Below are 27,731 nucleotides of genomic sequence, written 5' to 3'. Positions count from 1 at the left end.
TATATTGGTTCAGATCTTGTTGCAAAAATTAACAAGGGCAGATGTTGCATCAGACTCACTCTTGCTGCAGCTTCAGAAGACGGAGAGATCGGAGAACTGGCCCCATGATGTGGAGCTGCTTCTTCTTCCTCCTGCTGCTCGTGCCTGTCTCCACCTGCATCTGTTGCTGCTCCATCTACGGCGGCACCATCTCGAACAGAGGAGCGAGGGGCAGCACTAGAACCAATCTGTCGAGCGTGTAGTCCACGCGGAGTTGGTCGCGGTTCTGATACATGTACCGGCGTGCCCTCTGGTATGGATCAGTGGAGAATCCCTTGCCTCCCCCATCGCCTATACCAAGTTCTCGATCAGTGGGCGGTGGAGGTCTGGCAACCGGGCGTACTCCTCATGGTTGACAGCCGGCCTCACTGCGCGCGCATGGTTCTTCAGGATTTCAACGCTGGCGTACCAGGGTGCTCACCTTGTGCGCGTAGGAGAGCTTGGTTTTGTCGCCGTCAAAGATCTCCTGCAGTGCCTTGTCCATTCCGAGGCCAAATGCCATGGCGCGATGGAGGTTTTTTGGGTGGGAAGGAGGAAGTGGATGGAGAGTGGTGGTTATCTGTGCAAGGATGGTGAATGTGAATGAATGCATTGTGTGTGTGGAGATTGGGGTTTTCTAGAGAAACGAACGGGCGCACTGAATCGATTGAACTATCGCCGCGTATTTTTTTAAGAGAAACGAAGGAGCAGAGCCCGACCCAGCAACCCAGTAAATAGAAATGACCGAACGCCCCCAGCCCAGCCCAGCCAACGACCGAACGCGACCCGCCTAGCCCAGCCCAGCGGCTTCGTCCCATGCGAAAAAAGAAGGCCGTTAACGGCCGTTAGTGCCTCGTCGTCACTGCTGTCGGCCCGCGAGTGATCGGCCGCGTCAAAACGCTCTCAAAAAATGAATCAGTGTTTTTTGCCACTGTCAAAATTGTGTGGTGCAAAGTGTCACGCTTTGTAAAGTGGTGGTTTTACGAGAGCTATGACGCTAATGTGGTGGTTCTGTGCATTTTTATCCCTCTGCATCACAATGATGCATGCAGCTACTTACGTTAACCTACAAGAGTTCTAGGGATTCATAAGCCATTAGGCGGGTCTAAGAGCCAAATATATCAACCAATATTTTTTCGAGGAGACGATCGAGCTAGCCTGTGGGCTTCAACATTTGAATTACCCTTCTCATGACAAAAGTCAATGCCATCAAACTATGCTCTGGCTTTAATCTCTTGTGTGATATGATAGTAGACATGTTTTGATCCCTCCCTTAGCGTGTTGATAACCCTTTGACAATCAGATGCGGTCTTCATTCTCCGAGCAAGGAGGTCATCCGCTAATGAGAGAGCCTCCATGATTGCGATGGCTTCAATCGTTTCTGCCTCCATACAACCCGAGAAAACTACTGAAGAGCTCCCAGGAACTCACCATCGCAACTTCTGGCAACAGCAGCTACTGCCACCCTATCATCCAGCTTCCCCAGAGCTCTGACCACATTGATCTTAGTCTAGCCGATCGGTGATGATATCCGCCTTTGGACCGTGGCCACATCTTGTCTTGCCCGCACCTCGTGCTTCTTCATTTCCTGTACCAAACCAAGTTCTTCCACAAAATTTGTGACAAAACAACGAGTAGATGAAGGGCTCTGAAACAGATTTTCATGAATTGCCTTCTGCCGTGCGTGCCATATAGCCCAAAAGCATGACAAAAGTTTCTGTTATTTTTCATGCTAGGGTAGTTTCTCGATGAGCACGAAATTCCAATTCCTAGCATTTCCTTATTGCGTTAGAGCCACCTGTTCCGCAACATTCTTTGATGCCAAAGCCCACACACACTTCGCCGTTGTGCAATCAATCAAAGAGTGCTTCCACGAGTCCGTTTCTACACACATAGCACAATTATCATCATCAGCCATGTTCCTATGTTTGCGAATGTCATTGATCGGGAGACAGTGTTTTGCCAACCTCCAGAGAAGTGTTCTAATTTTTGAAGGAACTTGGATTCACCATAGTGAAGCCCACTGTTTTTCTTCCTCCTTTGTATCTAAGGAGGAGGCCGAGCCATCCAACATTCTCTGGTAGTTTTTGCAAGCACTAACATCTTATACGCCAATCGCACCATAAACAATCCTTTACAGTCGTAATGCCAAACTCATTCATCATGTTAGGTCCTGGTCGACAATGGAAGAGTCAAGATTGTCTCCACATCCATCGACAAGAAGCATTCTTGTAATTTCTCGTGCCTCCATGTTGCATTAGAGCGATCGATGAACTCATTGACCCACGAAGGAGCATGATCAACCAAACATGCGATAGGGCGCAGGCTGCCATCTCTTGGGAGCCAGTGTCGTTCCATGGCCCCGTCTTTTCGTCCTTCCCAATCCTCTTGATGATCTCTTGTCTTAGGGTGTCTCTCCTCTTTAGAACTGCTTGCCATATTTATGATGATCTTGATCACATCTCTGCTTGCAAAAATTCAGTCTCAGGAAGTATTTCGCCTTTAGTATCCCCACACAAATTCTTTTTGGAGGGGTTAGTATTCTCACACATAGGCTTCCTGGTGAGTGTAATACTCACCATGCTTGCTTGACGTTGACGAGCTAGAAGGGCTTAGGTTTTTTTTTTTGAGGGGTAGAAGGGCTTAGGTTGAACAACAGTTCTATGTCCAAGCTAAAAGCCCAAAGCCCCTGTTGGAGGCTGGGCTGGGCCGTCAGCTGGCTTCTTGCCCCGGCCGGCCACATCCTTCCTGTTGGAGGCTGGGCTGGGCCCTAAGCCGGCTTCCTTATCCCTTTCTCCTACATTCGGCTCTCCTCCTCTCCTCCGGTGCCGCTTTCGGTCTTCCAGATTGCAGCCAATGGCGCCACCGGCGCGGCCATCCAATGGTAGGTGGTGCATACTCTACTCCCCAGTACCCAGTCCCCATGCGCATCTCTGATTCGGTGGCCGTTGTTATCGCAGCCACGCTTCTTGCGCGGCTCGGGGAGGGCACGGCCAGGTTCGAGCTCCTCGAGGACCCCGCACCTGCTCCCGCGCCGCCGGTTTGGCCCCGCCTCCACTGCTTCGCCAGGATTGGCTCCTCGCTGTACGTGCGCTCCTTCTCCGTCTCCATTTTTAATTTTTCACCCCACTCGATTGAAGTGCCAGCGGAGTTGAGTTACAAGAACTGGTTCCCGGTCCAGGAGGGGCGGGTGGTCGGCGGCGTTGAACAAGGTGGAGCACTACGGGGTCCAGAGAGTCACCGGCGATGGCCGGTGCATGTTTCGAGCCTTGGTAAGTCGCGGAATCATCTTTTTCTGCTGGATTTTGCGCATGCTTCAGAATATGGTCTTCCGTTCCTCTTGAATCCTGGTGTGTTTCTTTGTAGGCTAAGGGAATGGCAAAGACCAGGGGAATTCCATTGACCCCAAGGGAGGAAGTACAAGATGCAGGTAGTCCGATATTATGCCTAGCTCATGGTCATGGATGTATCTTTCGCAATACTATTATACTTTACTTTCTTTTGTTTGTGCGAGAATTACTTTACTTTCCATTTGTGTAGCCTTAAGTAGTCAAACTTTTTGGGGTCAGTATGGAGATAGTTTTCCCTATGTGTAGGTCTTGTAGGGCTTTAGTCTAGGTTTCGGTACATATCAATAACATCTTTTACCCTGGGGAGAATTTGTCTTTAGATGTGAATGTACAAAACAAATCCCTGTTTCTTTTCACCAAATAAATATGATTACAGTCATATTATGAGAAGGCGCTCCCACTTTAACAACGAAAGCTGTATTCACAAAATAGAACATCCACTAAATAGTGGTATCATTGTCAACAAAAACATGTAAGAGGAGTTGCGGTACATGGTAGATAGATTCAAATGTGTTGCTAGGTCATAGACCTGGAAGTCAATTCGGGTGTAATTGTTACACTCAAAGATAGACCCCACCACTCTAGACTCCAGACGATTATGGCCAGGTATGCATGAAAAAGAGTCGAACATTTTTCAGTCATTGAACATTAAAAAATGCATGGCGTGTTCCCTACACCTACTCCTCAGAGCATATCCAACCGAACGTCTATGTACCAATCTCCATATCTCCGTATGGTGAGCCTCTCCGGAAAAAAAATCCTCTTCATATTTCTTCACGCTCTGACATACCCTCCATTTTCCGTCCTTTGTATTCCACACTCTTTCTCACTCCAGTTTACAAAAAAGTGATGTTTTGGACATACCTATTTGACCGCTGATATTGTTTCAGTATTTAGGTTGGAAACTTAAGAATCAGATGTACAGATTTGTGTCGGGAACTATTTTTAAGATACTATAATTTTATTGGGTGTTATACATATGCTAAAGTAGAAAATAGTGCTCAGAATTATATTTTGATAGTCATGTCACTGTCCAAAATGTCACCTTTCCTTGAACAGGAGGACAGGGGCAGAGCCAGAAAATTTGGCCAATGGGTTCACTCGTTAGTTCATTGTGCGGTTTGGGTACGAGTTAATTAAGTGTAGAGTACATTTCCACACCATCGAACAACAAGAATACAATACTTAAGATATCCTAACAAATAGAAATATGACACCAATTATCACATATGGTAATTACATTAAAAAGCTTAAAAGTGCAAGACGTACCAGTTGTATAAAACCGCTTGTATAACCAAAATAACCTCATAGCTTCAGGGTCAACTTTTCATCCTCCGGAAAAGATTAAAAAAACACATTAGTTTGACAATTTAAAGTAAACTGCCATCTAGCGAAAGAAATATGTAAATTCACTCACATTTCATAGTGTCCCCTTTCGATATTTCATCATCCTAAAATTTAATTACTCTCTGCATAAAAGGCTCTGGGAGATCATATAAATTAATTTCTCTGAATAGAAGGCTTTGGAAGATTATTTGCAGCAAGCCATGAACAATATTTGACGCATCTACATCTGGTGTGTGGGCTTAAAGTGCCTACATCATTGTATGAATCCGATGATCAATTTCTATTTGACAAATATCATTCCATAGCCTGGAATCCTAGATCAATCAAAGTTTAAAGGAAAAGCAGTTAGAAAATTAGGGCAAAGGTTAATTTCTTACTTACTAGGTTACAAGGCATGCACAAGCGGAATGATGTGATCGATCTCATTGCCTTCAATCTGGTGTACTTCAATTGCCGGCCGCTGTCGACGGTTTCTTGGCTTGCCGCTGGGCGTTGGCGATCGGGGTCGCCATGGGCTAACAAGAGAAACCTAGGAAGTTGTCGAGTCGGGCTGCGTGCGGTGTGTTGTGTAATTTTTTTTAGATAAGTATGTTGCGTACATGACATGGAATAGATCGATCGGCGGTCCAGCCTGCTTCGTGAATGGCATTGATGGATCACATTTACTCACGGGCTTCTTTTGTTTTTGAGAAATATTGACTTTTGGTTGGGCTATTCAAGTTATGAAACATTAATGGGCCAAGAGGCTTCTCACTCGTGCGTTCTAGCTTCGATGGGTTCAACCATGCATTCGTAATGGGTTCATCAAAGTGACTACGTGTCTACATATACGTGCGTGAGAATATCGTTGGGTTCAGTTGAACCCAACACGTAGGCTCCGCCTCTGCCGGAGGAATTATATTTTATTGACATGATATAAATAGCAATATTCTTTTAATGGCCATATGTGTAACCGCTGTAATTTCAATGGCTATATTTGTAACGGCTATTTTTGGACAGATGCATTTGTAATGGTCATATTAGGCTATACATGCAAAGCTATTTGCCTTTTTATGGTTGTTCCTCTACCACATCACAATTAGTGGTCGTAGCTTACTCATGCAATGTCTCTTGGATTCTTCGTTGTCTGATGATGGCAATGAACTTATTCTTACATCAAACCAAGCACACAATCAATATTATCGTTTGAATACACACTATGCCAAGATCCATTAGTATACGCTAAGTGATTCATCGCAACAGGTTTGTTGTTAGTCGATATGTTTGTGTTTGCTTTTTTTTTTTGTTTAATTTCTTGTCTATGGCTCATGTTTATTTTTCGTCCAGGTTTAGAATGACTTGTTCTCTAACTTTCGACATAGTGTATGCTGTAGAAGGCAATGATGACACCTTCGTGTAGAGAATTGATGGCTGTGGACATCTTGGGCTATCTTTTTTTACAGATGATTACCCCAACATTTAGAATACTAACTAGTGGAGTAGCACCTGATGCTGCGGATGATTTCGGATTGGAGTAAGTACTGTTATAGAGTGCCTTAAAATGTTTGAGAAAGCTATTGCAGAAGTCTTTGGAGGTGAGTATTTGAGATGTTGAAATGAAAAATGATGTTTTGCAACTGGAGAGTAAAGAGAAATTTTGCTATGCTGCTGGACAACTTTCCACTTCGAATGCATGCAATCTATGCTACTTAGCATTCTGGGAAAACACCTTTTTTTCTCCTATTGCTAGTCATCCAGCAGTAAAATTCTCCTTTGAAAATCTCAAATACTCATCCCTAGAGACTTCAACAATAGTTTTTCACAAATCTTAAGACTTTATAGCAACACTTTCTTCAATCCAAACATAACTATCTGTAGCATTCTTTTCTACGTCATACATTAGCATTCCGTAATGCTATGGTAATCTTCTCCGTAGAATATAGCCCAAGATGTCCAGCTCTATCTCTTTTCTGTACAAAATAGTCGTCATGATTTTATACAATGTGCACTGTGCCAAAAAAAATAGAGAAGTCATTCTAAACCTATGCGAAAAATAAGAATGAGGTCTAGCCAAGAGTATTAACAAAAAAAAGGAGAACAGAAATAGATGGACCAATAACAAACCTGCACTGAAATATAGTTGGCTTGTTGGTAGGAGCATCTGGAAAGTAGTCTTTGTATAGTCTAAAAGACTATTTCTCTAATAGGACGAATTACCTATGTTTGGGCACAGAACCGCCATGGCGTGGAACATTCAAAAGCTGATATTATGTGCTGGATATGTAGTAAGCATGAGTACTTTGCCATCATGACGACGGTGAATCCAAGAGACATCACTTCAGTAAGTAGTGACAACTCATTGCTATGTTGAGCCATATCCGTATGGTGAGCCTCTCCGCCCAAAAAATGCTCTCCATATTTCCTCACGCTTTGACATACCTTTCATTTTCCGCCCTTTGTATTCCTCACTCACTCCAGTTCAAAGAAAAGTGATATTTTGGACATACCTCTTTGATCGCTTATATTGTTTCAGTAATTAGGTTGGGAACTTGAGAATCAAATGTATCAATTTGTGTCGAAAAATAATTTTAAAATACTAGTATAATTTTACTATGTGCTATAATATGCTACAGAAGAAACTAGTGCTCAGAATTATATTTTGAAAACTGTCCAATGTCACTTTTTTTCATGACCGAAGGAATTACATTTTTTTTTTTTGAGAAAACGTAAAAGCTTTGCGTTTCTTTGCATTGAAAAGATAGAAGTTCAGTTACAAACGTCCGAGGACGCGCAGGTTACAGCGAGATTAGTGTACGTCCCAGGTTTGTGGCAGTACAAGCCGGAGGCCGGGTGCCCCAGCAGCCACCCAAGAGCAGGCCTCGTCCTTGATCCTATCGAGTAGCGTGTTCATGGATGGTGTTGCGCTGTCGAAGACGCAGCTGTTCCTGTGTTTCCAAACCATCCAAGGCACGAGCAGAGCGACGGATTTCAGGGCTTCGTGAGGCTCGGCGGCGTGTTCTGCCTGGCATGCTTCCACCAGTCCATGAGCGAGGGCTCGCGGTTGGGGATTGGGGCTGGAATGCGCAGCCAGGCCAGGGCCTCGTGCCATGCCTGGCGAGCGAAGGGGCATTCCAGCAGCAGGTGCTGGATCGTTTCCGGCTCTTGATCGCATAGGAGGCAGCGGGGGTGATGTTGCAGTACATGTCGAGCCAGTCTCTCAGCGGTCCAGCACCGGTCTTGGTTGGCCAGCCGGTGCCCAACACTTCCAGATAAGCTTCCAGCTTCCAGGTGCAGCAAGTCGTCGATCCATGGAATGTGGCCAAGTAGCAGGATTGTGCAGAGTAGGTGCTGCTAGCCGTCCATTTCCAGATCAGCTGGTCCGGGGCAGCAGAGAGCACGGTGTGCTGCAAGACCTGCCAGAGCTGCAGGTACTGATCAATCTCATGCAAGCCTAGGTTGCCGTGAATGTCGCGTGCCCAGGAGTTGCCATTCATCCCGTCCGCCACGGTTCTCGCCGTGCGCCGTCGCTTGGGGATGCAGTTGTAGAGGTTGGGCAGGAGTTCACGGACGGACTGGCCGTCGATCCACCAATCCTCCCAGAGCAGGGCGGTCCGTCCATTCCCGATGACCATGGACGTGGATGCCAGAACAGGGCACGCTCCATGGAAGAGAACTGGAGGTCGAGCCCTTGCCATGCTCGCTCGGGATCCGTCCTGGAAAACCACAGCCATCGCAGCCGCAAAGCGAGGCCTCGTATGTTGGGATCGGAGTAAGTACTGTTATAGTGTCCTAAAATGTTTGAGAAAGCTATGGCAGAAGTCTTCGGAGGTGAGTATTTTAGATGTTGAAATGAAAATGATGTTTTGCAATTGCAGAGTAAAGAGAATTTTTGTCGTGCTGCTAGACAATTTTCCACTTCTAATGCATGCAACCTATGCTACTCCCCCCGTTCCTAAACTTAAGTCATTGGGGAGTGTAAACTGAACTCCCCCAGCGACTTATATTTCGGAACAGAGGTAATACTTAGCATTCTGGGAACCCCCCCCCCCCCCCCCCCCCCTTTTTTTTCTCCAATTGCTACCCATTCAGCAGTACAATTCTCATTTGAAGATCTCAAATACTCATCCTCAGGGACTTCAACAATAGTTTTTACAAATTGTAAGCCTTTATTGCAATACTTTCTTCAATCCGAACATAACTATCTGAAGCATTCGTTGCTATGTCATACATTAACATTCCGAAATGCTACTGTAATCTTCTCTGTAGAATATAACCCAAGATGTCCAGCTCTATCTCTTCTCTGTACAAAATAGTCGTCATGCTCTTGTACAATTTGCACTATGCCAAAAAATAGAGAAGTCATTCGAGGGGGGATTAGATGATTTGCCAATAAGAATGAGCTCTAGCCAAGAGTAAAGTAGATGAACACTGAAATATACTCCCTCCGTTCCATAATACTTGTCATGGTTGTTGTTCAAATTTGAACTAAAACCATGTCAAGTATTATGGAATTTAGGGAGTAGTTAGGTTTCGGTAGGAGAATCTGGAAAGTAATCTTTGTATAGTCTAAAAAGCTCTATTTCCCTAATAGGACGAATTACATAGTTTATGTACATAACCGCCATGGCGTGGAACATTCAAAAGCGGATATTATGTGCTGGGTATGTAGTAAAAATAAGTCCATTGCCGTCATGTGATGACGATGAATCCAAGAGACTTTGCTTCAGTAAATAGCGAGGACTCATTGCTATGCTGTAGAGGAGTAACAGTCAGGAAGAGCGAATGACTTTGCATATGTATAGACCAGAAAAACGTAGCCATTACAAATATACCCATCAGAAAAATAGTCGTTAGGTCCATAGCCGTTGAAATCATAGCGGTTACAAGTATATTGTTGTTTATATGATATCAATAAAATATAGAATAGTGGAATATGGAGAGTGAAAAATGAAGAGTCCACTGGAGCATGAAGAGATAGTGATAGGAAATATTTTGGAGAGGCTCCCTGTAGGAAGATATGGAACACTCAAAAGCTTATCCTGTGGCCAGGGATATGTGAAGAAGAGCTGTACGTCTTTTGAGTTTACATTGCACATTCTTTACAACTGCCCCATCCTGATAAACCTGAGAGTATCCATCACTCAACCTTGGAGCTGGCCATATAGTATAATTATTACCAGGTCTCCATTGAAAGACAGATTATTCTTGAAGTGATGGAATTTACCTTCAATTTCCTAGACGACCTACGGCTGGCAGTGAAAGAGGTTATATGTGATAACCAAACCGAGCGTCAAAAGTATGAAGAGGCGATTATAGCTATTACAGTGGATGAATCTTTGAAACGGTTAGGTTCCCATAGCTTTCTTATTTACTTCGATGTCATTAACTTAGAGATGCTAACGGCTATGCCTGCTGTTGTAGCTACTGCCAAAGGATAAGGCGACCTGATTTCTGGGGTGGAGAGTCAGAACTCTTGGTATGGATTTGATGGTTCTAAAAGTTAACATGCATAGTTGATATAGGCATCAGTTATTCGACAAATTACATCTGGAGAACATCCGACTCGCACGTACAGTCATTTTATGTTTTAAGTAGTACAGTTCATGCATCATTCTTCCCTTTTAGCGCGATAAAGTCAAAAATATACTTTTGTTTAACTTCTGGATGTTCTAAAGTAGGCCACCCTTTTCCGAGTAGATTGATATTGTATTTGTTGGTTGTTGCTTAAATTTTTGTATCTGTATACATGGCTCATTCACATATGATTTTCATCTGGGATCTCCTCTTTCCAGGTTTTGTCTAGACTGTGTCGGCAACCAATCATTATTTACATTCCGGAGCGTGAGGTAAATTCAACTGCCCTAGGTGATGATGAATCTATAATGTGTGCAGAGTGGAGAAGGATAATAAAACTTCATCTATATTTAATAATATGGTTGTGACATGATGGAAGCGATTCTCATAACAAATCAATGGAATAGTTGTTCCAACTGATAAGAGAGAAAAACTGAACAAGGGGTTTTGGTAGAATAGTGACTTTAAGAACACCATCATCATCATCACTATGGGCATTGCATCGTACTATGATAATAGTTGATCAAATCGGAAGGCACGTGTACTAGCAATTGATAATATTTAGCCAAATTTCCTGTTAATTCAATAAAAAAAATAAAACTCTGGTTGGAACTAGACAATCTGCCTAAAGTTTCCTTCAGAATGGGTGTTGAAAATTTAAACTGCATTTTGATTTCTGTTTCCTTGGTCCGATGTTCTGAAGGCATAATTAATTGGAAAGGCATTTGCGAAGTGCAGATCGAACTGTTTGAAAGATTGTTGAATACCTTCCCTTTTACCTTTTTTCGATGCTTAAATCCAACTTGTCTCCAAAATTGGAAATACTGTGTGGATTATTGCACCATTTTTTTTGTTTCACTGCAATCATGTTTGAGCGTTCTGCTTTGATGGCCTCGTATGTATGTTATGCTTGACGCGGTGCCTCTCACCATTTTCCTCGCTTCATCTCGAACTTAATCTGCCCCTTTTTGTGCAACAGTACCGCGGACGGGGCAACGGGTTCATCCCAATTGCGGAGTATGGGTTGGAGTTTACCAAAGACTCGAAAGAGGGGAAGAAACGGGTGCCGGTGAGACTATTATACAGTGGGAAGAACCATTATGATTTGCTGATATAAAATGGGCACATGAGATCTGCCCCGATGAAGTATCAGAATGCCGGCAGCCACCGCCCATCTGTGGCGCATGCACAAATTCCCCGTTTACTTTCCATGGTTACATCCTTCGATCCTGCTATGCTCCTGCTTGTCAGTTACGATGCTGTAACAGCTGTTTCGTCGATTACAGTCATGGGCATTTGGGGAATTTGTGGATTTGGAGCTAGAAGAATTAGCACTGACCTGATGATAGCGCCACGCGAGCTAACTATGTGCTGCTGCATGGTGCAATGCTGTTTTGGCAGTGGCAGTGATTTGGTTGGCGTGGTGCCGTGGAGTTGTTGATTGCGTTTCCGGTTGGTGCCGGGCAGAATAATGGTGCGTTGGTCGCACTCGCACTCGGTGGTTGACGATTGGACTTGCTTCAAATCCAATCATTATGTGAGTATGTGATGGTTATTAGGTATATCATTTTGCAACGCACTGCTGGCCGGAATGATATCTTCCTTAGATGAGCTGTACGGGCGTGTTTGGTAGTACTATCAGCTTATTAGGGGTACCGTCCGGCCCAATGAACAAATTTGATGGCTGTTACGGGCACATTCCAGTATGCTCCTAACCATGCTTGAACCGGGCGTTACGAAATTGAGCTGTATCCTGCCCGTATAAGCACGCACGAGCGAATAAATGAGCAATAGTAATCCGTTTGCTAAGCCATAGCTGGTCACCGCCGTGCGTGCTTGCACAGTTGGCACCGCCCCACTCGCCTAAACGGCCCGGCCCCACGCCTCAGTCTCTTCCGTTTAGGCGGAGTATGCCGAGCTTAGCTTGTGCATGCAATAAAAACACGGCCTTGTCCTCTCGCACCGCAATAAAATACGTAGCAGGAATTAATGCTCACGCAGTGCGCTGTTTGTTGCACAAATATAAATATAGACAAACAAATGCGAACAAGCCGAGTGGTCCGACGAGGCAGCAGGGAAAGAGCTGGCCGACGTGGGCCGCACCGCTCGCCGCTGCGGCAGAGCCACCCCTCCCCCGCACTACATATTCCTCCTTCAAATCAAAATAATAAATTGTTCTAAAAAAATCAAAATAATACGTACGCCCTCCATTCACTATTGCATTATAAGATGTTTTTTTTTTCTGAACCAGATGTATATAGATATATTTTAGTAGGTTTGTATACTCATTTTAGTCCGTATGTACTTCGTATTAAAATATCTAAAACACCTTATAACAATGAACGGAAGGAGCAGATGCGAGTATAATCTTTTTTCTTTTTGAGTCTAAGATGCCAGTATATATATAACCAATAAAAACAGATTGCCCAAGAGAATATCTCACCTCTCCCCGTCGCAGGGGCTGACCACCGGGCCCCACGCATCGATGCGAATACTAGTAGTCGTTGCTTGTGCTTTTTTTTCTTTGAGGGATAATAGTCGTTGCTTCTGCTGCACTTCTCGCGCCAGTCAGACCCAGGCCCAGAGCCGCGTGCCACCAAACACACTCCCGCTGACATCCGGTCCCCGCGCGGTCCCGGGCCCACCTACAGTACAGCCGTGCAGCCGGAGGCACGTTCGTGCGCGGAGCACACCACTCGCACAAAAGGCTGTAAAAATTAATTGCGTATTCGTTAATGAGCAGAGCACTGGCGCGGCCCCTCACCCTCATCTCATCTCATCTCACCTCCCTTTCCTTTCCTTCCCCCCTCGCTTCGTTTGTGCGTTGCCTTTTTCTTTCCGCCGCGGCAACTGTGAGCCGGCCCGATCGAGCGAGCCGCCCCCCACGCACCTCAAGAAACCGCCATAATTCCATCCATCCATCCGCTGCCGCGTCCTCGCGTATATAAACGCGGCCATTTGGGGCGCTCGTGGGGTGTTCGTCACATCAACCAGGCCAAGATCAGATCGGCGGCGACGACGGCGACCATGTTCAGCGGGACGCAGCAGAAGTGCAAGGTGTGCACCAAGACGGTGTACCCCATGGACCAGCTCTCCACCGACGGCGCCGTCTTCCACCGCGCCTGCTTCAAGTGCCACCACTGCAAGTCCACCCTCTCCGTATGTCATCTCCCCTCTCGCTCTCTTATCCCTCTCCCTCTCTCCTCCTCTTCTTTTACTTCCGGGAGACAACGCGAGAAGAAGAAGATCGTTGGATGGACGTCAACGATCGACGGATCTGTAGAATGAAATGCGATGTCAGATCTGCGGATTGCTCTGCCGCACGGATCTGGCGCTTGGATTCCTGTCAGAATCGTGTGCCTAGGATAGGAGATCATGACTTTGTCCAATTCGCATTTTCTGGCTTGGTAAGAACAAGACCAAGAGAAATAACAATCTGTCTGGACATCTTGTTTTGCTATTTGGCAGTTTAGCAGCTACTCCTCGTTCGAAGGGGTGCCCTACTGCAAGCCCCATTTCGCGCAGCTGTTCAAGGAGACCGGGAGCTACAACAAGAGCTTCCAATCACAATCACGTAGGTTTTCAGTCAGCATGACAAAAGTGACTATTGTTTTCTTGATTAAATCTGTCCTGATCCTTGGTTTTGTTTCTTTCAGCCGCAAAATCTGCAACGGAGAAGCTGACTCCTGAGCTGGTCTGTACCATATAGCCTGCCTCTTTCTATATGCGTCTTGTCTCTTTGCTGCCGTGCGATTCCGTTAGTCTTATGTGAAATGTGCTGTTTCAGACCAGATCGCCAAGCAAAGCTGCGGGCATGTTTTCGGGAACACAGGACAAGTGTGCCACTTGTGGTAAAACAGCATACCCTCTTGAGAAGGTAATATCACGGAGTATACCATATTTGTTTTGTTTTGTTTCGTGACCTAGGCGTCAGCATAGCTAGCTAAGATGTATCAGAATTCCGTCATTTCACGAAATAATTGATGTTTCGGAATGTGAAAACTGTCGATTGGTTCGATATTTACTTGCACCTCTGTATAATGATCTGTACTGCACTCTCTGTTCCTAAATACAAGACGTTTTGGCAGTTCAGTTTAAACTGCCAAAAGCGTTTTACATTTAGAAACAGAGGTAGTACCTTTTAGGCAGCCAACTTCCGTCATAATTGTCTTGAATCATCAACTTCCTTTTCAGTTATAGCCTCAAGCCTCCAGAACATGCAGATGTCTCATGCCTAGTTGTTAAACCAAATCTTGCAGGTAACAGTTGAAGAGAAGTCCTACCACAAGTCCTGCTTCAAATGCTCTCATGGAGGCTGCGCCCTCTCGCCGTCCAACTACGCGGCTTTGGAAGGCATCCTCTACTGCAAGCACCATTTCTCCCAGCTTTTCAAGGAGAAGGGGAGCTACAACCATCTGATCAAGTGCGCATCGGTCAAGCGCGCAGCAGAGGCGCAAACAGCCCAGGCGGCGGCACAAACAGCGCCGGCGGCTGCTGAATCCTCCTGATTATGCTGTCATCTTTAAAGTGGGCTTTGAGGGCGAAAGTTTGGAAAGCCTTGCTCTTTTTTTACGATTGTAACCTGCTGTGTGCTGTGTTCTAGCTCTGGGGATACCAGGACCATATTTCGTGTCCCCATATGTGGCTAGCTCGATCACGTTGTTGAACCATGGAGTTGAATGTCATTTCGGAAGAAATTGTTGTGCATCAAGTACCGTTGATATAAGGAGTTCCTTGTGTGCCTCGGTGCTTCGATACTTCAGCACACCATTTTGCTGTCTGGTTTGATATTTGCTCGACTGTTCCACAATTTCTACCATATTAATAAGCTGAGCTCACGCAAACTGCTCTCAGTAGAAAAAACACTTTGGACTAACTACGTATATCTGAAGAACTTCAAAAGTAAAACTGGAGTACATTGGAACTGTGTATACTGTATAAATGAAAAACTCTACTCCTTCAAACCCATTCTCAAATTCATGTATCTTGTGCACGATCCATTCCATACCACATATAAATGAAAAGGGAAAAAAGGCATAGCCCAACATCTCTCAAAGTAAAGTCCCTGCAGTTCAACCACTACACCTAAGAAATGTGTGCCTGAAAGTTTCCCCAGTTTGTTAAGCTACCCTCTTTCCTTGCCTTTGCCGAGCCAGCACAAAACACATTTCTACAGAAACCCCCCGGACTGCATCAACGGAATCCAGTGAGCCACGAGTCAGCTCGCGGTAGTTCTCCAATTTTCGCCAGCGTAAACCCCTTCGCTTCCAAATTCTTCCTCTATTCTTAGAAGCTGCAAACACAATGCACACAGTCATCAAAGACCACTCAAGACAAATTAAGAAGATATTTAGAATGACTATGGTACTATGACTTTAGACCAATACTTCGGTGCATGTATTCACATAAAAGGCAGCAAGCATTCAACAGAAACCTGATTGTATTTCGTGAGGCACTCTCCACGGCAGGGGGCACCGGCTTTGATCTGTCCAGCTGCTGCACCGACAGCCAGGTCGGCGATGAAAGAATCATCTGTGTCCCCAGACCTATGTGACACCATCACACCCCAATGAGCATCCTTTGCCTGTTTCACAGCCTCTATGGCCTCAGTGACAGTGCCCACTTGACTTGCCTACATACACATGATAAGAAAAGGAAACACATAATAAGGTACATGAAACAGAGAATCCCTGGACAGTTACAGAAATCAAGAGAGCAAGGAAGAATCAAGGAGGCAAGTACTACATGTGCAATCATGTGGCTCTTGCAACCTTATGTGCCTACAATCAGTTCAATTATTAATTGCTCATCTTCGTGAATTCAGGTACTACATCGCATTGTCTGTAAATGCCCTTAAACTCAAATCATGCCATGCAAAATAATAGGCACAAAATGGAAGGAGCGGCGAGAGTGGTGTTTTGGCACACGGGAGCGTGCGCTCCTGGTTTTTAAAATGTGTTTTAAACGTATTTTGAAATGTCAAAAAATTCCAAACAAAAATTTGGCGCGTACATCTCGATATTGTACATGCTCACAAAGTCGTTTCGTGAAAAACCGACAAGTTATGTGTCGCGTGTGAAAAAGACAAAATCCGGTGTTAAAAAGTGCTTTTCACAAGACATCTTTTTGTCTTTTTTACACAAGCCACAAAAAATGTCGGTTTTCTCCGAAACTTGACGTGCACACATATAATGTCGAGATCACCAAATTTTTGTTTCCAATTTTTTCACACTTTGAAATATTTTTTCTGGTGGCAGGAGCGCGCGCTCCCATGTGCCAAAGCGAATTTCCGAATGAGCGGCATTCAATCAAACAAAGAACCACACTGAGTATCCAGGCACAAAGATTGCTGTGGTTAGTCAAAATGAATTGCGTCTTGTTCCAGCTTAAAAAAAATGCCTAATTCCAGAGTCTGTGGTATTGTTAGCCTCCGGCGGTCCCAGCAACTTGAACAAAGCAGCAAATTTATAAACATCAATAAACAAATGAATGATTTGTGACTTACCTTGAGAGTAAGAGCGTCGCAAGTATATTCATTTACTGCCCGCTTAATGCGTTCAGGATCTGACATCAGTAAGTCGTCTCCCACAACCTGCAAATGCATTATGGCATGAGCTCCTGACAGTAAATAGAAAATAAAAAGCACAATAGGTACCTGACATAGCTCTAGGGTGGTAAACTTTTTCGAGTGCTCCCAGTCATCTTTGTCAAAGGGCTGTTCAATGGAGACAAGTGGGTATTCTAGTGTACAAAAAAGAGGAAATATAAGGTTCATGAAGTCAAAAGATTTGCCTCCCAGAATATGTAAATCCACAAACAAGTGATACCTGAACATAGTTGACTATAAATCTCAATCATATCGTCCCCAGTTTTGAAATTTTGCCCTGATTTCTTTGCAGACTTGAACTCCAGGTCATATTTCTTTCCTGCAAAGAGATGCATGAGCAAGCAGGGAAGTTAACTCGCGGAAATAGTAAGACTAATTAACAATAGCCTACAATATATTACCTCTGTCCCAAATTACTTGTCTTGGATTTGTCTAGATACGGATGTATCTAACACTAAAACATGTCTAGGGGACGGAGGGAGTACATCGGACTGCTATTCAAGCTCACTGTTTCTAACTTGAATGAAAAAACTCATTGTTTTCCATGTTTCAAGGTCGTACACTTCCAAAAAGTAGAACAACAGTAAAATAGCAAGAGATTGGTCAAATGGTGCCTGATTGGAAATGCTGATTACAATAGTATGCTTTAACTGGCCCTAGCATATCAAGTTACACTGTTACAGGCAGCAATGGCAGCTGTAAAAACAACAACAATGGAACACAAAGAATAAGCTGGAAAACACAGTAGGCTGAAAAACACATCCTTCTAACACAGCAACACTATGGAACTATCTGCGAAATGCACGCCATTACTTGCATTTCTATTAGGTATAGTTATGTAGATGCCCAAGATGTTATTCAAAGGAGAATATAAACCATGGTGTTAACAGCTAAGGATATATGGATGATAGAGATTTCACTGATTTATCCTTACCTACGCAAAAATCAGTAGCAGCAGCATCAATTGCTAATTTGATCCTTCCATTATATCCAGCTCTATCTATTGCCGCAATGACAAGATCCAGGCCTTCGGTTATACTGAACATTCACCAGACATAGATATGGTATATGTTAATATCCATATGTAGGTGCTCAAAAGGGAAACTGAGAAAGAAAGCACATCAGGAAAAAGTAAAATCAATTCCTTACTTGCCTGGAAATATTAGGAGCAAATCCACCATCATCGCCAATGTTGCAACTGTCTGAACCATACTTCTCCCATATAATATCCTAACAAATCATTAGTGAAAATAAGCAAACAATTCTGTGCAGAACTGCATTATAAAAACAAAACTTTCAAACAGCTGGACAGCCAATGTTTAAGCAATTTCTCTGTTTTGTCTTAGCAGCAATCACCGAGAAAAAATAGTGCCAAGCGAATTAAGAAGACATAAAAGAGAGTTGGCAAGCTAGCATAAGGCGTTAAGTTTTCGTGGAAACACAATGTTCCTAGAATGTTTGATGGGCACGTAGCAGGTTGGTCCAAATATGGGACTAGACAACACGCACATAGCCAAGAAAGTGTGCACGGTGTTATTATCGAAGTATATCCGTGAAGCAGTTTGTTAAAATGGAGGGTACCTTCAGATGATGATATGTCTCTGAACCCATCTGCATTGCTTCTTCAAAGTTTTTGGCACCGATTGGAAGGATCATAATTTCCTACAGAAATGTAAACTTTACTTCAAAGTACTACGCAAAAAAAAAAAAAACATTACAGTATATTGGGATGTCAAACTACATGTAGTATATTACAGTAAGAAACAAGGTAGTAACAATCTCAAACACAGCAAAGTTTTGGGGTTTATAGAAGAGCCTAAGAGAGTGTTCTTAGCAGTCTATTTGCAAAAAAAGAAAAAGAGTGTTCTCAGCAGTCTGCAAAGCAAAGTTTACTACAAAAGGTAATCCTAAATGTGAAGTGGAAATACTTGAATGGGAAGATTATTTCCAGCATGGGTTCCACCATTAATGACTGTAATTGCTGGGACGGGAAGCGTTGTTGCGCTTTTACCAACAAGATCTGCTATATGCTTGTACAGCGGAACCTGCACAGAAATAGGCAAACAACTATAAGAATTTGTGTTATCGTCACAGACTCAATTTTCACCTAAGACCCAGATAAAGAATATAAGTGATACCTCTTTCTCAGCAGCACCAGCTTTACAAGCTGCAATTGATACGGCCAGCATAGCATTCGCTCCAACCTCAGTCTGAACATGGTTGTCACAGTTAATTAGTTACTTTGTATGCAGGATGTGTTGCATGGTGCCCTCCAACCAGAGAGGACAATGCACATCCACAGAAACTTTTGTGAACTACACAATCATACTAAATTGAGATACTCTTGTTTTGGTACAAAAAATTGAGATACTCGTAAACTAGTATTCATTACAACCATCGAAAATGGCAAATCATTATTTCCAGCAGGGAAGCCTAAAATGAAGCAAGCCAGTGCCAAATATTGTCACCGTGTAGCAGAGTACACAATTGGAGTATGTGGTTAAGGAAAACACCTAGACACAGCATAACAGCATCCTCATATAATAATTCATTGTCATATCTACACAAATAGAGCTTGGCAATGCAGGAACAAATCAACAATAGAGAATGAGAGACAGAATAATCGGGGTTTCGACTGTACCCTGTGGTGTGCCTTGTCCAAGTCCATGATGGCCTGGTCGATCTGCGCCTGCTGCTGCGGATCCATCCCCACGAGCGCCTCCGACACCTTGCCGTTGATCAGCCGCACCGAGTCGGCGACCGCCTTGGCGAGGAGCCTCCGCTTCTCGACGTCCCTCGTGGCGTCGACCGCGGCGCCCTCGGGGGCGCCAGGCCCGGCCGCGGACGCGCGGTGCACGGCCTTGTTGGTGTGCAGGTCGACCTCCACCGCGGGGGCGCCGCGGCTGTCCAGGATCTGCCGCGCGCACACCCGCGTGATCACGGCCGGCGCCGCCCGCCGCATGTGGGTGGAGATGAAGAGCACCGGGTCGGCGGCCTTGGCGCGGACGGCCGCGTTCACGGCCTCCTCGATCTTGCGCGGGAGCAGGTGCTTCTCTAGGTACTCCTGCACCGACATGGCTGCAGCGTGGTCTGCTCCACTGACCACGCTCCTCTCCGGGCACTCTGCGCCCGCGATTCTGCTCGGCTTATTGGGAATCGTGACGAAGTGCGCCTAGGAAGAAGACCAGACCAGCACCCTGTGGTTTTTTTCTTTTTCTTATGAGGGGTAAGGGCGTAAGGCTAAGAGCATCTCCAACCGCACCCCCAACAAGGCTTTCCAGACGATTTTTCGGCCGCCGGCGTCAAAAAATCGGCCCAGTCACACTCTCAGGGGCTCTTTTTTCGCCGGCTCGGGCCGAAATTGACGCCGGCGGACCCAACCCGAACCCGGCGCGCTGGGGGCGCTTTTTGGGCGCCGGGCGAATCGTTTTTGGCGCGAAAGCGCCGCGGGCCAGCCGCGTCAGCAACACCGCCCGCCTCGTCTTCTCCCGACGCCTCGGTTTCCGGCGGGGAATCAATGGCAAGGCTGCCGCCGGTCAGCTTTGCCATTGATTCCTCACAGGCGGCAAGTTCACGGGGCGGCGCGCCGACGCCTCCCCTCCCTCGGACGCGTACACACGGACGCGGCGCGGCTATATATGGCCTCGCTCGCCTGTGATGAGTGCCACCTCTTCACCTCTCCCGAGCGCCGCCGCCGAGCTCTTCTCCCCCAGCCCTCCCTCTCCCAAGCGCCGCCGCGGATCTCTTCTCCCCCAGCCACTCCATCTCCCGAGCGCCGCCGCCGATCTCTTCTCCCCAGCCACTCCATCTCCCCGATGGCCGAGCGTTTCCCCGGAGACGAGGCGGCGGCCAACGGCTTCGGCCGCCGTTCGCTCCGCGAACAGGAGTCCTGGCTCCTGTTCCAGGCGAACATCCCCGCGCCGCCGGACATGCGCGCCGGGCCGACGGGCTGGAGGCTCAGCAATGGGGGAGTGCCCATTCCCCCGTTGCCCGACGCCGTGGCCAAACCATCCTACTTCGCCGACGAGGTCGCGATCGTGCGCGCCTCCCTCACCGACGCCGAGCTCTCCCTCCCCCAGTACGCCGCCGACAACCACGCGGCTTGGGCGGCGTACTTCGAGCGCCGCCAGCAGCGGCGGCTGGCGTCCACCAACGGGGCGCCGGTGGTCGGCGGCGTGAAGAACAGCGAGGGACGCCACCTGTGGTGGGGCGCCCCCGGCCGCACACTTGAGGGCGTGCTGACGCACCTCGAGGGCGGCAACAACCCGCCGTTGGCGTACCCCCCGGCGAGGGCGGCCGCCCCGGTGCACCGCCGACGCGACGGGCAATGGGCGCCAAGGAGGTTCGGCGCGTCCTCCTTCTCTTCCTCCTCCCACTCCTCTTCCCACTGCTCCGGCACTCCGACGCTGCTCGGCGTCAAGGCCGAGCCCGGCATCGTCATCAACGAGGGCGGCCGGCGCGCCTCCTCGTCGGCTCCTCCTCCACGCTTCGTCAAGCCAAAGACGGAGCCGGGGCTCGCGCCGGTGAAGACGGAGCACGGCGAGGTCGAGCTCGACGACGATGCGGCCCTTGAATGGGCACGCCAGGACTCCATCAAGATGGCGACGGAGCTCCAGCGCGCCGCCCTGCGGCGCTTCGAGCAGCGTCGCCGAGGCCGCGACGAAGGAGGAGTCTTCATCATCGACGACAACGACGACGCGCCGCCGCCGCCACCCGGGGAGGGGTCCAGCAGGGGCGCCCGAGTCAAGGAGGAGAAGGCCGACGATGGCGGCGACGACGGCGACTTCTCGGCCTTCAGCAAGTTTTTTTTGATTAGTTTTTATATGTAATGGCGACTACTCGACTTATATCCGCGAATATAAGCCCAAGTTTGCCGAAATTTGGCGTGTTTTAGCCGAACTTTGCGTAAATTTGCTACACAATTTTTTCCCCGCGCCTGGGCCGGCCCTGGGGGCGGCGGCTGGGGGCCAACTCGCCCCAGACCCATTTTTTCGCCGGGTCACACCCAGGCGGCGATTTTAGGCGCCCCCTGGGGGGCCAACGGCTGGAGATGCTCTAAGCTTTAATGTTAGGGGTTTGACCCCGTCGGCACGCCGGCACCCCATCTCCACTCCCGCATAGCCCTGCCGCCGATAATGGCCAGATCCAGCCGCCGTCGCTCCCCACAGTTTATCCCTAGTGCGGATCCACGCCGTCACGTGGTCCCGAGCCGCGGCGACGCATCCTCCTCCTGCGACGACGCTTCCTCCTTCTGCGTCGACGCACCCCGCACCCCTGGCCTCTTGCCGTTGCTGCCGCCGCAGCCGAAATACCTCAAGTGTGGCAGCACCAGTGGGGGAAGTGGGTCGCGGATATCACTGACCGCAACACCCGCGAGAGTATTTGGATTGGCTCCTCCCACTCCCGATGAAGGCGGCGCACGAATGCCACATTATGTCGGTCCGCCTCCACAGTGCCAACAACCGGCTGAACTTCTCCGACGGCCTGTCGCAGTTGGCGCCCGTCAACCCTCGGTTAGCCACCGCACGGGAGATGCGGGAAGATCGGGAGGCTAGGGAGCGCCTCAAGGCGGAGCAAGCCGGCGAAGCATACAGGGCGGAGCTCCGCCACAAATACCCGGAGCACATCGAGACGGAGCGCCATATGTAAGCAGTACGCGGCTGGGGCAAGGGAGGTCATTGACCTTTGCTCCATGACTCCGACGACACGACGCTTACCGAATCGAACTAGGAGAGCGATTAGTGAGTAGTTTTAGTAAGTTTTTATGCAATCTAATCTAATCTTCATTCAAGTTATGTAAAATATTTCGAATCAAGTTTGGTGTAGTAGTTTGAACCAAATTTGCACCGAATTTGTATTGATTTTTTAGGGAGTTAAGTATTGGGGATCGATTAGAAACGACACTTTTCTAGAGGAGCAAATATGCTTCTCTAAAGGTATTTGGTCGTATCCTCCTCTAATTTTTTGGGGATCGGTTGAAGATGCTTTTACATAGCTTTGAAATCTCCAGGGGTACTCATGGTCGACTAACACACCGGCATCGGAGAGCCTGAAATAAATCCAGTAAATATACGAGCACATGTGTCAAGTTTAGAACTTGAACCCGGGTGAGTTGTTCCACCACAAGAAACCAAATCTACCTAGGCTTAGTTCGCGGAGGTATCTATTGAAAAGGTTAGTTTCATCTTCTCTAATGGTGATAAGTGGCGCATCAGATGCGCATCATTTGTAGCAAATTGAAGAGAAGCTTGTCCAACATCGTCTGGGATGGTTTGGGCATATTCAACACAGGCCTCCAGAAGTGCCAGTGCATAGCGGACAACTAAAGTGTGCTGATAATATCAAGAGAGGTCGGGGATAGACTGAACTTGACATGGGAGAGGAGTCCGCAAAGAGGGATCTGAAGGACTGAAGTATCACCAACTATTCATGGACAGGGGTGTGTGGAAGCTTGCTATCCATGTGCCAGAACCATGAGTTGGTTGCGAGATCTTGCGAGTTTCATCTCTAACCTACCCCAACTTGTTTGGGACTAAAATCTTTGTTGTTGCTGTTGTTGCACTTTTTTTTAAAATAAAATCATTTTTTTTGAACAAAATATCTCTTGGACAGTGCATACAAAATATCGTATGTTTTCATCATTGTGTTTCTCGCGTCGAGACCTTTGAAACTAAAACCTCTTCTTGATATATTTTCATGAAGTTTTTCTTCCGAATAACTCTATGCTCCCAGCTAGTACTAACACTAACATATTGGCATGCTTCCAATGTGAACTAACTTGTGCTCCAACCAGCACATGTGTTTCCCAACTGCTTCCCGTTAGCACTAACATTGGTGCTTATAGTGTGTTCTCCCAACCAACACTAACCAGTGCTTCCAAGCTAACTAAACTGCGCTTCCCAAGAGGGGAAGCACACCCATGCTCCTCAAGTGAACTAATTTGTGCTCTCGTGGGATGAAGCACCTCTATGCTCTACGCGAAAGCACACATGTGCTTTGACAGATATAAAAACAAAAGAAAAACAGGAAAAACGAGGAAGAATAAAAGGTAGAAAAATGAAAATTAAAACCCGAAAAACAATAGAAAAATCGAATAAAATGGAAAAAACAAGAAATCATGAAAAAACGTTTCGGTCGGTAAGTGTCCAACGCATGACACATGGCGGTGTTGAGGCGCACCATGTGGAGCGTTGGAGCGCTCCCCGCGGTAGGAAAAGCACACCCCCTCGGCGCGCGGTGGGCAGGGGGCACCCTCCAGTTAGTTGCTCCCGCATTTAAGTGATTTTCGAATTATACTTCCTTTCTTGCCAAATTACATGTAGCAAAGGGCATACATACTACCCTCAGACAACTCTAGCAGAATCATCATGTACTCCTTCCTCCATAATAACTGATAATATGGAGGTTAGAGGGATGAAAATGGGCTCTAGCCAAAATGTTTACGATTGGCATATTTTATGGAGTGCACTACATTTTGGCTCCTACGGCTTGTATATTTGGAGACAGTCATAGCAATCCCACCACTCATCTCATTGAAACAAGCCAATTAATGGCAGCCATGCTAACTGACTGTGCCATTTCTCGCGCCTTTTCCAGCCATATTCTTTCGCCGCTCACAACTTATTCACCACACACGCCATTTCCCATCACCTACATGTAGTGTCTGTAGGGAAAATCATGTAGCGGAAACGCTATGACATGAAGCTCAACTCTCTAATCACTTACATCTCGGTTAAGAGCGGAATGCTGAGTGTAGTTGTAATAGCTATACCAGGCAAGATAATGGTCCCCAAACTAGATTATTACAAACATCAAGCATTGTTCCCTTATTAAGTTCATGACCTTGGATCAAGGTAGAGAGATTTGATAAAGAATCCTTGGTGGAGGAAAGTAGCTACTTTATCACACTCGTCATCGACGTTTTAAACTTGTGAAAATGCCTTGTGTGCTAAAAAATGTTTTGACTCTAAAAAAAGAGAGGCACTTTTTGACTTGTTTTCTCTTCCTAGCTAACTTTAAGGCCTAAGAAAGGAACTAGAAATATTTGTATCATATTGTTTAGGGTTTGCTCGAATCGCAAAGATGACAATAGTATATCTCCTCAGACCGGTATGATTTTTTATTTAACTTCGAGTTCTCCGGCTTCATTAGAATTGCTTGAGGACGAGAAACACTCTAAGCTTGAAGAATTTGATGGCTCTGTTTTATATAGAGTTTACCAAGAGATTTCTTATGATTCGTCTCATGTTTTTGTTGGGTTTCACTCTTTACCTACAATTTATCTATCAAAAATAGGGAAAACTTGGATCCTTGCTTTGATTACAGGATATTACACTTTTGGAAGGATATATAGCCAAATTAGGGAATACAAATGGGGAAACGAGGCACAACTTTCCTATTGAAGACAACTTTCATCCAACGTCAACAGACAAGAAGATGAACTTTGGCACGGGCATGCTTGCTCGTACCAACGATCGCACCAGGTGGCACCGCCTCCCTCTCGTATACCCCTAAAAAATTCCGTGAAGGAGGGACACGCATCATGGTAACATGGGGGAGAGATATAGAGACCAGAGCAAAGGATGATATATATAGAAGGGGAATTTCTTCACTTAGATCCACCCTAGACTCTTCTACAACAAGATCCTCCATTCAACCATCGAGAACACCACCATTAGAGATAGATTTATATTTGTAGGGTTAGGGTTTGTAATCTCTATTCATACCTTGACTCAAAGATCATGACCCAAAAATTCATATGTCTTATTGTGGCAAACTACGATAAAATCGATATGGTTTCCTTTTACATGATGTCCATGTTTGTTGTGATTCCTTTCTTATGTGAGAGGAATCCCACTTGGTGTGGGAGATATAGGGAAATGGTGAGATATGATTGTGCCTAATCCTTATTTCTAATTATGTGTATTTATTTAGATGAATGATTATGAGGTTAATTATACATGGTGTACGCGTTTTTCTGTCTAATTTAAGGACGCAACAACATGATCTAGAGACCTACATGGATAAGTACTTGTTGTCTAGCGAATCCATGACCTCCAGGTGATAGGTGTTGATATCAACAAGGAGCACGAGAACTCATGACATGTCAAAGAGTTGGTCCAGTCTAACGACCTAATTGCCGAGGCGACCATTGATGATGGTAACCAAAGACAAGACATAGAGTCGAACAATCCATGGAGTTTGGCTATACAAAGGTGATTCACTCAATGAACACTCATTGCGAAGGGCAACACTACATTACCATTGCACATGGCACTTCCACTATTCTTTTTGCCATGAAGTGAATCTCTTCTTGTCTAAATTTGCATGAAACACCGCTTACTTTTTGTTTTCACTTGTAGTAGTTTATACTCAGCTATTTCACACTCCTTTGCAAACACTAACACCTATTTCACCATTACCATCTCAAGTCTTGCGGATCCCATACTAGTCAATTCACTCGAGACTAGTGACACCTCGAGTGCAATAAACACACTCACTATAACACTCGCCTACGCTCTTCGTTGGGATGATTGATACATCTCAACCGTATCTATACTTTTTTAATTATTTCATGCTATTATATTATCACTTTTATATACTTTTGTAGCAATTTATATTATTTTTATGGACTAACCTATTAATTTAGTGCTCAGTTCCTATTTTCTGATTGTTTTTGGTTTCACAGGAAATCAATATCTACGGAGGTCAAAATAAGTTGTCGATTTAATACGTTTTTTGGGGGCAACAAGAAACACACTAAGCTTCGGGACACCTCGAGACGAGTTTCCAAGGCCCACACGGGTGCCCTACGCGGCCTAGGGGGGCGCCACCTGCCCGTGTGGGCCCCTCTGCACCGCCTTAACCTGATTCCACCTCCGTAAATCCTTATAAATACTGAAACTATTTGCCATGCTTCTAGAAGAATTTATCGCCATCGCAAACTCCTATTACACTAAGATCCCATTTGGAGGCCTTTTTCGAAGCTCCATCGGAGGGGGAAGCCATTGTCGGAGTCTTCTTCATCAACCTTGCTGCCTCCATGATGATGTGTGAGTAGTTCCATCAGGACCTATGGGTCCATAGTAGTAGCTAGATCACACACTCTCTCTATTTGGATCTTTAATATCATGTTCCCATGAGCTTTCTCACATGATTGGGATCAATTCGATGTAATCGGTGGTGTGTTTGTTGGGACATGATGAATTGTCATTTTATGATCAGATTGTTCACTGAAATCAATTGAATTTTTCGAGGTTTTATTTGTTGTATAATTAAATAGCTTTGCATGCTCATCGATCTATCTGTCTTCTTTGACCAAGTTCGATGGGGTTTTCTTTAGAGGGGGTGGTGCTTTGTAGTGGGTTCAAACTTGCAGTGATCTAGCCCAGTGACAATAAGGGCCAAGACATGTATTGTATTGTTGCCACAAGGGTAAAACGATAGGGTTTCGTCATATTGATTGACTTCTTCCTGTCTACATTATGTCATCTTGCTTACTTGGTACTTTGTTTCTTGTAAACTTAATACCTGAGATGCATGCTGGATAGCAGTTTTGGGGTGTAGCATTAGTAGTAGCTGTAGTTGGATCAATAGTCTACTTATCACAGAATTAATGCCTATACGAGATTATACCATGAAGATCGTAGTCATAAATATTGTAATATTTTTAATTGGCCAACTGTAATTTGTTTACCATGCTACTTGTTGTTTTTGAGAGAGATGTCACTAGTGAACCTATGGCCCCTAGGGTTTATTCTCCGTTGCTTAATTTTTCTACACAATTGCCACTATTTTGCCATTTTACCTTTTGCTACTATATATCTTTATCACTTGTGTTTTACCTTGTAACTAGC

At 45.8% G+C, this 27,731-nt stretch overlaps 3 protein-coding genes across 4 annotated transcripts; 2 read left to right on the top strand and 1 right to left on the bottom strand.

The window, feature by feature from the left end:
• The first annotated feature begins 2,724 nt into the window (after positions 1–2,724).
• On the top strand, positions 2,725–11,830 carry LOC109757382 (OVARIAN TUMOR DOMAIN-containing deubiquitinating enzyme 3). Its single transcript, XM_020316202.3, has 8 exons — positions 2,725–2,902; positions 2,979–3,102; positions 3,200–3,290; positions 3,385–3,448; positions 9,933–10,038; positions 10,116–10,170; positions 10,487–10,540; positions 11,248–11,830. Exons 1-8 carry the CDS (start codon positions 2,875–2,877, stop codon positions 11,383–11,385), a joined length of 660 nt encoding a protein of 219 aa, XP_020171791.1. The 5' UTR covers positions 2,725–2,874; the 3' UTR covers positions 11,386–11,830.
• A 665-nt stretch (positions 11,831–12,495) lies between these two features.
• On the top strand, positions 12,496–14,994 carry LOC109757392 (LIM domain-containing protein WLIM2b). The gene is made up of 5 exons (XM_020316218.4): positions 12,496–13,427; positions 13,737–13,842; positions 13,925–13,962; positions 14,056–14,145; positions 14,528–14,994. Exons 1-5 carry the CDS (start codon positions 13,296–13,298, stop codon positions 14,774–14,776), a joined length of 615 nt encoding a protein of 204 aa, XP_020171807.1. The 5' UTR covers positions 12,496–13,295; the 3' UTR covers positions 14,777–14,994.
• A 188-nt stretch (positions 14,995–15,182) lies between these two features.
• On the bottom strand, positions 15,183–20,097 carry LOC109757391 (cytosolic enolase 3). Of its 2 annotated transcripts, XM_020316217.4 has the most exons (11): positions 19,517–20,097; positions 19,014–19,085; positions 18,804–18,920; positions 18,457–18,537; positions 18,029–18,105; positions 17,810–17,913; positions 17,096–17,194; positions 16,924–17,009; positions 16,774–16,860; positions 15,703–15,900; positions 15,183–15,561 (listed from the first exon to the last, which is right to left on the bottom strand). In XM_020316217.4, the coding sequence occupies exons 1-11, from the start codon at positions 19,949–19,951 to the stop codon at positions 15,487–15,489; spliced, it is 1,431 nt and encodes a 476-aa protein (XP_020171806.1). In that variant the 5' UTR covers positions 19,952–20,097; the 3' UTR covers positions 15,183–15,486. The 2 variants fall into 2 exon arrangements, with proteins under 2 accessions (XP_020171806.1, XP_020171805.1); XM_020316216.4 differs by having other exon boundaries at positions 16,774–17,009.
• Between the last annotated feature and the right edge of the window lie 7,634 nt (positions 20,098–27,731).

This window comes from Aegilops tauschii, chromosome 4 (genome assembly GCF_002575655.3).
Source record: "Aegilops tauschii subsp. strangulata cultivar AL8/78 chromosome 4, Aet v6.0, whole genome shotgun sequence".
Classification (NCBI taxonomy): Eukaryota; Viridiplantae; Streptophyta; class Magnoliopsida; order Poales; family Poaceae; genus Aegilops; species Aegilops tauschii.
This window is presented reverse-complemented; position numbering and strand designations above follow the sequence as displayed.